Genomic DNA, 11,607 nt, shown 5'->3' with positions numbered 1-11,607 from the left:
CACCGCCACACCCAGCTAATTTTTGTATTTTTTATAGTAGAGATGGGGTTTCACCATGTTGGCCAGGCTGGTCTCCCATCTCTTGACCTCGTGACTCGGCCACCTCAGCCTCCCAAAGTGCTGGGATTACAGGGGTGAGCCACCGCACCTGGCTGCTGCTTTTTTCTTTCTTAACTAGAAACAGTGTCTAGTTAGTTGCCCAGGCTGATATCGAACTCCTGGGCTCAAGTAATCCTTCTGCCTCACTCTCTCAAAGTGCTGGGATTACAAGTGGGGACCACAACGCGCTTTTAGTCTACAAATTAAAGTAGAAAACTTTGCTTCTTTTTCTTCCTGCCTTAGACTTCCACCTTGTGGTGGCTCCTCAGTGACAGGAGTGCCCATGCAGCTATCCTCTCCCTTTTCTAGGGTAATTCATTGGTGACACAGGTCATCTTTCAAACCAGGTCCATTTTCTGTACTTTGGCTATCTTATTGGTTTCTAGCTTTTCATTTGAGCTTAGGTCAGAACCACAGTGAATAATGGAGTAATTTGCATTTTGCCAGTTTTGACTTCCATCTAAAGGAAACAAGTCCTGTGGTAAAGGAAAAGGGGGCAATATGAATGTCTGTTCCAGCAGAGAACGCTTTTTTTTTTTTTGAGACAGGCTCTCTGTCATCCAGGCTGGAGCGCAGTGGCACAGTCATCACTCACTGCAGCCTTGACTTCCCAGCCTCAAGTGATCTTCTTGCCTCAGTCTCCCAAGTAGTTGGGACTCCGGGCACTCACCACCATACTAATAGCAGAGGACTCTCAATCGCTGTGATATTATACATGATTTTAAGAGCTGTTATTATTGTTATTGTTATCACAGAAGTAGCATCATCATTATTCTTCTACTGTTATTATGACTAATATTTGTGAATACTTAATAAAATAATAACTAATACATAATAATAAATTATTTCAGGCCATGTTTAAGTGCTTTATGTGAATAAACTCAATAAGTGATGATGAAAATAATTTCCCACAATCCTGTCTTTCCTTGTCTTAATTCTCTATTTGGGCATTTAATCTTTCTTGTGTGGTTTATTTATTTGGCTATTTGAATATTTAGCTATTTTCTTTGGACATTGATTACTGCAAATTGTTCATGGCCAAGCAGTTTCATTTTTATATCTCTCTTTTTTTTTTTAGGGAGATATACTTCCCAATTCATCAGATTATAAGTCCTCACTCATAGCACTGACTGCTCATAATTGGCTACTTCGTATATCAGCAACTACGGGAAAAATCCTTGAGAAAATATATCTTGCACCTTATTGCAAATTCAGGTATTTACTATGAGTTTATTATTCAAGATTTTATTTTAAAAATTTGAAACCTGTGGCCCAGGAAATTTCAAGCCTTTTTTCCCCTGTCAGTTTTCTAGTCCATAACCAGATCTCAATTAATAAACTTATTTTTTTTTTCTCCCTTGATGACTACATTTAGAGGTCTGAGTAGAGACCCTTTATCATTTATCTTTTTTTTTTTTTTCTTTTTTGAGACAAGGTCTTGCTCTGTCTCCCAGGCTGGAGTGCAGTGACCTAATCTCTGCTCACTGCAACCTGCACCTACTGGGTTCAAGCAATTCTCCTGCCTCAGCCTCCTGAGTAGCTGGGATTATGGATGTGTACCACCACGCCCAGCTACTTTTTGTATTTTTGGTAGAGACGAGGTTTCCCTATGTTGGCCAGGCTGGTCTCAACTCCCAACCTCAAGTGATCTGCCCACCTCAGCCTCCTAAAGTTCTGGGATTACAGATATGAGCCATCGCACCCAATTGTCATTTATCTTTGTATCCCTAGTAAGTAACTAACCTGTAGTAGTATAAATAAGCTTTAAAAAAAATTGCCTGTATTCCACAAATAGTATTTTCTATGTAAGATGCACTTTATGGTAGATTTTCCTGAAGGCTAGTCTGTTTCAGTTAAATTGTCTGCTGTATACAATCCAAGAACTGTTATTTTAACTATTAGTTTTATAAATTAGATGTAAATGTTTGGAGTGAATATGTTCATGGAATGTGTGAAAATAACATTTTTAGTGCTTTTTCTAACTTCCATTTTAAAGTAGAAATGATTGTTTTGTTTCCTAAGTTTTGAATACTCTTAGATCAAAAACAATTTTAATTCACCCATGCTCTAGAAAGATTAAAATTATGTGTATATTTAAATAGGGATATGTCCATATAGGGATACAGGGGAAATTTTTTTAGCTATTTATTTTTCAAAATAGATCACTTTGCTTTTATAATTTAAATAACTAAAAAATAGTTTACTTATAAAATGTAATATTTTGATTTTAAGTATAAGGAAACTGACCCAAATAAATAAACTTCTCTTCATTCTTTTAAAAGATACTTGAGCTGGGACACTCCTCAAGAAGTCATTGCAGTTAAGTCAGCTCAGAACAGAGGCTCAGCAGTGGCCCGGCAGGTATACATTTTTAAACATTCAATAAAATGTAGAATTTTTTTCATAGGAATTTGTCTGCAGATTTGTTAGGAAAAATCTAATGATCTTTTATTTCTGAAGCATGCTATAAAAGATAAGATTCATGGCAACCTGGATGGAATCGGAGACCATTATTCTAAGTGAAGTAATTAAGAAATGGAAAACCAGACGTTGTATTTTCTCATAAGTGAGACCTAAGCTATGAGGATGCAAAGGCATAAGAATGATACAATTTACTTTGGAGACTCGGGGGGAAAAGGTGGGAGGTGGGTGAGGGATGAAACACTACATATTAGCATATGCCACTTGGTGATATGTGCACCAGAATCTGAGAAATCACCACTAAAGAACTTATTCATGTAACCCAACACCACCTGTTCCTCAAAAACCTATTGAAATAAGGTAATAATAAAATATTTTAAAAGAAAAGTTGATGGGTAGATTTTTTTTCTGAAGCGTGCTATTTAAAAGATTTTCTCTCTCAAAGAATTATCCAGGATTTACTAAATTTTATAAAGTCTGGAAATTTATATCAAGAAACTTTTGTTTCTATTGGTGACTTATGGGGAAATACTATGGAAAGCATTTATTGAGCACTTAAAAAATAGATATAGACTGCTTTTAGAGGTTTTCTGTTTCTTTGTACACCAGGACATCTAGAAAAATACTTATTTTCTGTCTCACCTTGGCAGAGTCTGTTGTAGTTCTTTCTCATTTTAAATTTGAACTACTTCAGCTTTTTCTCACTGGTGTCCTTGATTGCAAAACAGGCAGGCACTGATCTGAGATCTTTACCTGTATTTACTAATTTAATCTTCAGCACACTCCTTTCAGTAGATAGTTTCATCATCCCATTTTACAGATGAGGATTCTGAGCCCCAGAGAGGCTAAGTAACTTATCCAACATCATAGTGTTGGTAAGTGGTAGAACCTAGGCTCCAACTCAGGCAGTTTAGCTCCAGAGTCCCTGCTCTTATGCGCTATAACATGCTGCCCCTTCTTGAAATTTTTTTTTTTTTTTTTTTTTTTGAGACGGAGTCTCACTCTGTCGCCGGGGCTGGAGTGCAGTGGCCGGATCTCAGCTCACTGCAAGCTCCGCCTCCCGGGTTCACGCCATTCTCCTGCCTCAGCCTCCCGAGTAGCTGGGACTACAGGCGCCCGCCACCTCGCCCGGCTAGTTTTTTGTATTTTTTAGTAGAGACGGGGTTTCACCGTGTTAGCCAGGATGGTCTCGATCTCCTGACCTTGTGATCCGCCCGTCTCGGCCTCCCAAAGTGCTGGGATTACAGGCTTGAGCCACCGCGCCCGGTCTTGAAATTTCTGTAATATGAACTGGCAGGTGAAGTTTATATATAATTCTAGCATAAAAAAAAAATTAAGTAGTTTCTCTAATTTTACCTTATTTGGATAACTACAGCAAGCATTTCCTTGTCAACCCTCCAGTGTATTCCCATACACGCTGTGTCTGTGAACTCTGCTTTTCATTCCTCTCTCATCTCTCTTGTCTACTTTTTCTGTATCCCCCTGAAGCCAAGCAAACTATTTGTTGGCTACTTCTACTGACTTTTTATCATGGTTATCTAAATGTTTTCCTACCCTTTAGTAATCCTTTCCAGTCACATTAATAACTTAACTGTATGCCTTTTATTGGAATCTCCTTACCCTTTTCCTGATTTATTTAGTATGACATCAAAGAGAAATGCTGTCTCTCTCTTAGTAATACTCCTCTCTTTATACTCTTACTCACTACCTTGCTTTTACTTTGGTAAAGGAAAATTCAGAAAAGTGGGGTAGTATAACAAAGTAGCAAAACAGTTTGCTCCTTTGAGAATTCTAAAGTGTCTTGTCTGATGTACCTTTTTAATAATTTAAATTGCTAAAGAGCAAGAATTTTTGTTTAGTTTTGTTTTGAGATGGAGTCTCCCTTTGTTGCCAGGCTAGAGTGTAGTGGCAAGATCTCAGCTCACTGCATCCTCCGCCTCCTGGGTTCAAGCAATTCTCCTGCCTCAGCCTCCTGAGTAGCTGGGACTACAGGCATGCACCACCACGCCCAGCTAATTTTTGTATTTTTAGTAGAAATGGGGTTTCACCATGTTGGCCAGGATGGTCTTGATCTCTTGACCTCATGATCTGCCCGCCTCGGCCTCCCAAGTGCTGGGATTTACAGGCGTGAGCCACTGCGCCCAGCCAAGAATTTTTTTAAGTTTAATTCTATACATTATCATATATTAATGTTTTACATTTACCATCACCTGATAATGTTTATAAAAGTCTTGTCAGTATTTCTATATTCTGGACTGTTTTCCTACAGTCTCCAGCCAACAAGTAGTAGCTCTTAGTTGAGGCATATAAGCTGTACTTTTCCTTTGGGTTTAAGGAACACAGAAGGAGTCTGATTTACCTTGAAGATATTAGTTTAATAAAAACTTATTCCTTTCAAAGGGAGAGTCTTTTGGGCTTTAAGCATTACAATCTTTTTTGTTGTTTGTTTTCTAACTTTTATTTATAGTGGTTTTGATTGGTGGTTCCAGCCTTAAAAGTTCTATTGAAGCAGAGACTGGCTGTGATGGGGCAGACAGCTTTGCCTAACACAAATCTAAGAAATTTCCTTCAAAACTGTATTGGAGAAGTACTACAGATTGTTTTACATTTCATAGTGGCAAGAAATTGACTGGACCTTGTTCTTCAAAGTAAGGGGGCTATCCTTTTCAAGCAGAAAAGGCACTCAAGCTTTCATTGATGATATTATTTCTCATTTCCTGTAGAGGAATCAGCACAACACTACTTTCATTATATATTTATTTATTTATTTAGAGACAGCCTGTCTGGATGCCCAGGCTGGAGTGCAATGGCTTGATCAGAGTTCACTGCAGCTTCAAACCCCTGGGCTGAAGCGCTCCTCTCACGTCAGCCTCCTGAGTAGCTGGGACTACAGGCGTGCGCCACCATGTCTGGCTAATTTTTTTATTTTTTGTAGAAACGGGGTCTCACTGTGTTGGCCAGGCTGGTCTCAAACTCCTGGCCTCAAGCGATCCTCCTGCCTTAGTCTCCCAAACAGCTGGGATTACAGGCATGAGCTACCTGATCCAGCAACTTTCAAATGATATGAGCATAATAACTACATATCTTTTTATTAGGTTCTTTATTGTTCAAACTCCAATTCAAAATGTAAATGCATGGTATTTTATTGCTAAGAAATGTTTACTGTTATGGATTTTTGTCTGTATATATGCGCATGTGTGTGTCTGAAGGGCTGAAGCTTTAGTGGACGTATTTTGAATATGTTGCCTTCCTGTTTAAGTAACTTTGCAATCTAGATAGATGGATGTTTTCATAATATGAAAACGTCTGCATAACGAACAGATGGATTTTTTCAACTAATGAAAACAGAGTGTTTCTGGAAGCACTTTTGAGAGCTGCATGTAATTTTAGTCTTTCCTTCTAGGCAGGCATTCAACAACCTGTTTTGCTGTACCTTGCAGTGTTCCGAGTTCTACCTTTTTCACTTGTAGGGATTCTAGAGATCAATAAAAAGGTAAGAACTCACTTCTTATTTAATTGCAATATTTTATTGACAATAAGAGTAATGTCATTTAATTATTTATGAGATATTTGATTGGAAATGCTCCCCTCACTATAAAAAGTTCACTAACCTGGTTTATATTGTAACAAAACACATGAGAATATTTGCCTAATATCCCTTCATCTTTCTGCATATTTTTATGCCTCTCAAGTGGATCATATTGGATACCTGTGGTTATTAACAAACTACTATGTTATGAAATTACAGAATGAGTAAGGTATTTTTTTTTCAGAGGGAACATTCCAAAGCTTGTTAAAAGATCATTAAAGGAAGGTAAAAGTTGCAACAAAATATTTCATTTTAATTGCAAGGTATAGGTCTAAAACTCGCTTTATGATATATAACAAGCCTTGTGTTTAAATATGTAAATTTTCCAATTCATTCAGTTTTGGGTTTTGTTGTTGTTCCCGTTTGTTCTTGACTTGTGGATCGGTTACATGGGAGGAAAGAAGGAACAAATTTCCTTTGAGTAAAAGAATGAATAGGATTCTACTTAAAAAAAAGTTACTTACTGTTGGTGAATAGTTATTTATTGGGCTCCTCTATAATATAGGTCTTTAATTCAGTACCTGAAGTATTGTAGAGGACTGTATCTTGAGGATCTACTGATCTTTATAAGCAAACAAGATGAATGTATTAAAATTTTACATTATGTAAGCATTATATACTAAACTGCGTAATGGCTAAAGAGTAATACTAGTTACCTTTTTTTGCTTATTTTGTGCCATGCACTTTGAATATTTTACAACATTGTAACATACATATGTAGTGAAGAAGTTAAGCAGCAGTCCCAGCTACTCAGAAGGCTGAAGCAGAAGAATGGTTTGAGCCCAGGAATTCAAGGCTTTGATGAATTATGATTGCACCACTACACTCCAGCCTGGGTGACAGAGTGATACTGTCTCTAAAAAAATTAAAATAAAAAATAAAAAGCAGCTACCTAAATCCTAAAGGTGGCAAGTAGAGGAGTTAGAATTAAAATAGATTGGCTACTTTATTATAACAGTCATTATTATTATTATTATTATTTTTGAGACAGAGTCTTGCTCTGTCACCCAGGCTGCAATGCAGTGGTATGATCTCCGCTCACTGCAGTCTCTGCCTCCCGGGTTCATGCCATTCTCCTACCTCAGCCTCCCGAGTAGCTGGGACTATAGGCGCCCGCCACCACACCTGGCTAATTTTTTGTATTTTTAGTAGAGACGGGGTTTCACCATGTTAGCCAGGATGGTCTCGATCACCTTACTTTGTGATCTGCCTGCCTCAGCCTCCCAAAGTGTTGGGATTACAGGCATAAGCCACCACGCCTAGCCAGCACTCATTATTTTAAAATATGTTTGAATTGGCCTGGTGCAGTGGCTCACACCTGTAATTTCAGCACTTTGGGAGGCTGAGGCAGGCTAGTCACTTGAGGTTAGGAGTTTGATACCAGCCTGGCCAACATGGTGAAGCCCTGTCTCTACTAAAAATAAAAAAATTAGCCAGGGGTGGTGGTGCATGCCTGTAGTCCCAGCTACTCAGGAGGCTGAGGCAGGAGAATTGGTTGAACGTAGGAGGTGGATGTTGCAGTGAGCCGGGATTGCACCACTGCACTCCAACTTGGGCAACAGAGCAAAACTCCATTTCAAAAAAAAAAAAAGTTTGAATTACACAAGTCCTCTTTTCTTCTTTTACTTTTCTTTCTTTTTTTAAAGCTTTTCTTCATATTTTTTCTTTTTTTTTTTTTAACTTTTAAGTTCAGGGGTACATGTGCATTATGTGCAGGTTTGTTACATAGATAAACATGTGTCATGGGGGTTTGTTGTACAGATTATTTTATTCCTCAGGTTTGAGCCTAGTATCTATTAGTTATTTTTCCTGATCCTGTCCCTCCTCCCACCCTCCACCCTCCGATACTACCGAGTATGTGTTGTTCCCCTCTGTGTGTCCATGTGTTCTCATCATTCCATGTGTTCTCATCATTTAGCTCCCTATTAAAAGTGAGAACATGGAGTATTTGGTTTTCTGTTGCTGTGTTAGTTTGCTAAGGTTAATGGCCTCCAGCTCCATCCATGTCCCTGCAAAGGACATGATGTTGTTCTTTTTGTGGGTACATGGTATTCCCTGGTGTATATGTACAACATTTTCATTACCCAGTCTATCACTGATGGACATTTAGGTTGGTTCCATGTCTTTGCTCTTGTGAGTAGTGCTGCAGTGAACATATATGTGCATGTGTCTTTTGTATTTATAATAGAAGGCTTTATATCCCTTTGGGTGTATACCCAGTAATGGGATTGCTGGGTTAAATGGTATTTCTGTCTTTAGGTCTTTGGGGAACCACCACACTGTCTTCCATAATGGTCAGACTAATTTCCATTGTCACAGTGTATAAGTGTTTCTTTTTCTCCACAACCTTGCCAGCATCTGTTATTTTTTGACTTTTTAATAATATTCATTCTGACTGGCGTGAGATGATACCTCATTGTAGTTTTGATTCTCTAATGATCAGTGATGTTGAGCTTTTTTTCATGTGCTTGTTGGCCACATTTATGCCCTCTTTTGAGAAGTATCTGTTCATGTCCTTTGCCCACTTTTTACTGGGTTTTTTTTTTTTCTTGTAAATTTGTTGAAGTTCCTTATAGATTCTGGATATTAGACCTTTGTCAGATGAATAGATTGCAAAAATGTTCTTCCATACTGTAGGTTGTCTGTTTACTCTGTTGATGGTTTATTTTGCTGTGCAGAAGCTCTTTAGTTTAAGTAGATCCCATTTGTCAATTTTTGCTTTTGTTGCAATTGCTTTTGGTGTTTTCATCATGAAATCTGCCCATGCCTATGTCCAGAATGGTATTGCCTAGATTATCTTCTAGGGTTTTTATAGTTTTGGGTTTTATGTTTAAGTCTTTAATCCATCTTGAGTTAATTTTTGTGTATGGTGTAAGGAAAGGGTCCAGTTTCAATTCTCTGCATATGGCTAGCCAGTTATCCCAGCACCATAGGGAATCCTTTCCATTGCTTATTTTTGTCAAGTTTGTCGAAGATCAGGTGGTTATAGGTGTGCAGTTTTACTAATATTTTGGGTTCTCTATTCTGTTGCATTGGTCTATGTTTCTGTTTTTGTACCAGTACCATGCTGTTTTGGTTACTGTAACTCTGTAGTATAGTTTGAAGTCAGGTAGCCTGATGTCTCCAGCTTTGTTCTTTTTGCTTAGGATTGCCTTGGCTAATTCAGGCTCTGTTTTGGTTCCATATGAATTCTAAAATAGTTTTTTCTAGTTCTGTGAAGAACATCAATGGTAGTTTAATGGGAATAGCATTGAATATATAAATTGCTTAGGGCAATATGGTCATTTTAATGCTATTGATTCTTCCTAACAATGAGCATGGATGTTTTTCCATTTGTTTGTGTCATCTTCATAGATCTCCTTCTAGAGATCTTTCACTTCCTCTGTTAGCTGTATTCCTAGGTATTTTATTCTTTCTGTGGCAACTGTGAATGGGAGTTTGTTCATTATTTAACTCTCAGCTTGACTGTTGTTGTTGTACAGGAATGCTAGCAATTTTTGCGCATTGATTTTGTATCCTAAGACTTTGCTGGTGTTGCTTATTAGTTTAAGAAGCTTTTGGATGAGACAATGGGGTTTTCTAGATACAGGATCATGTCATATGAAAAGAGGAATAGTTTGACTTCCTTTCTTCCTATTTGAATCCTATTTGAATGCCTTTTGTTTGTTTCTCTTGCCTGGTGGCTCTGGCCAGAATTTCCAACACATTGTTGAATAGGAATGGTGAGAGTGGACATCCTTGTCTTGTGCTGGTTTTCAAGGGGAGTGACAAATTGTCTTTTTCTCAAAGTGGGAAACTAGGATCAGTGAATTAAAAAGTCAGAACTAGTCAATGTCAGAGTAAATAATACTTATCCTTCTAAGAGATGACAAAAAATACAACTCTTAATTGTTCTCTCTGTGCTTGGAGATTAAGTAATTATGTATGCTTATTACAGTCTACAACAGAAATGAACACGTGGCAAAGTCATAAACTGTTTGTATTTATTCCTGTATGTCCAAGGTAATTGGACATCTTCCTGTATTCCTGTATTTCCAAGGTAATTGAACAAGGACATCTTCATTTAAGTAGTTTGTTTTTGATTAAGCTGGTGAATTGTATAAAAATAAGAATAATAGAAAAATATGCAATCAGAGAGATTTGGTTTTAAATATTGTTACTTGGGATTGAAGAACATCTTTCACTTACCATGCATGAAAGACTATCCAGGGGCTCGGCACCTCTAATTAACTAAAAATTTGTCTCTTTATAAAGAACATTTTAGCATAAGGAATGGATCCTTGGAAGAGTATGAATAGTAGATTAAATATTCATTTAGAACGACATGGCCTTGGTGTATGCCAGTGTCTATGAGAAATGGGATTTGTTATTAATAGCTATTGACAATGCTATGAAGCAAATGAATGCTGGTGCATTATTCTGAGGGATATGTGCTGCTCTTTCATTAGTGCTCCAGTATGAGAATCCAGTGGCTCACTGCTCACCCCTAATAACACCCTAGCCTCAAGGCGATAAATTATAATTAGGTTTTAATGCTAGGCAGCAGTGTTATAGTAGTGACATAAATATTAAGCAAGAGTACAAACCACTGTGAACATTCAGAGGATTGGACTTCCAGTCTTTTCTCAGGTGATATCTGTCTTCCCCCCCAACAGATTTTTGGGAACGTTACAGACGCTACCTTGTCTCATGGAATACTGATTGTGATGTACAGCTCAGGACTGGTCAGACTCTATAGCTTCCAAACCATCGCTGAACAGGTAGAGAAAACTGAAATTTGTCATATTACTATTAGCATGATGTTTTGACTAAAGTATGATTTTTTTTTAGTGAGATGCTTTTAGAGTAAGGCACTTGTGTAGATTTCAGCTCTAAAAAACTGTAGAAATGTAGAAAGACAAGTAACCTTTAAAGCAGGGGTGGGGAAGATAAACAGAAAGGCCGTTGGAAAAAGACATTTTCTTTGTCATATACATGTGAATTTTATTTTGTTCTCTCCAGATATCAAATAAATAGGTGCTAAAGCCACCATTTTGTTTTGTTTTGTTTTTAGTTCATGCAACAGAAACTTGACTTAGGGTGTGCATGCAGATGGGGTGGGACTACTGGAACTGTAGGAGAGGCTCCTTTTGGCATTCCTTGTAATATTAAAATCACAGGTATGGCTACTCTCTAGTATTTTTTCACGTTAAAAAAATAAGTGGTCATATAAATAGTTACTAATTATAGTCATCCAGATGTTTTTCTCATTTATTTAAAAAACTCAATTCATTTTACTCCTATACGTCATATACCTTGCTATTCAATAACAAATAAGTGTCAAGGAAAATCTGTCAGTTATTCATTGAAATGAAGGCCTGGGGATGCTGAGCCTTGCTTGGCCACAGACCTTTAGCAATTCACTTTACTTTTCTGATCCTTGATTTCCTTATTTGCAAAATGAATTGCAGCAAATGATACCATCTTAGCTCTTTTACAATTTAATATATATATATATA

The 11,607-nt window shown here is 37.5% G+C and overlaps 1 protein-coding gene across 3 annotated transcripts in view; it reads left to right on the top strand.

Moving 5' to 3' along the window:
* The window catches only part of DCAF17 (DDB1 and CUL4 associated factor 17), a 48,597-nt gene that overhangs the window by 12,430 nt on the left and 24,560 nt on the right, over positions 1–11,607 (top strand). For all 3 annotated transcript variants that reach the window (XM_017862376.1, XM_017862375.1, XM_017862377.1), the window contains exons 4-8: positions 1,178–1,314; positions 2,382–2,460; positions 5,924–6,013; positions 10,765–10,869; positions 11,163–11,268. In XM_017862376.1, coding sequence (XP_017717865.1) covers positions 1,178–1,314; positions 2,382–2,460; positions 5,924–6,013; positions 10,765–10,869; positions 11,163–11,268 — 517 coding nt within the window. The remainder of the gene's footprint in view (positions 1–1,177; positions 1,315–2,381; positions 2,461–5,923; positions 6,014–10,764; positions 10,870–11,162; positions 11,269–11,607) is intronic.

This window comes from Rhinopithecus bieti, unplaced genomic scaffold (assembly GCF_001698545.2).
Source record: "Rhinopithecus bieti isolate Rb0 unplaced genomic scaffold, ASM169854v2 scaffold_63316, whole genome shotgun sequence".
NCBI classification, from domain to species: Eukaryota; Metazoa; Chordata; class Mammalia; order Primates; family Cercopithecidae; genus Rhinopithecus; species Rhinopithecus bieti.
This window is presented reverse-complemented; position numbering and strand designations above follow the sequence as displayed.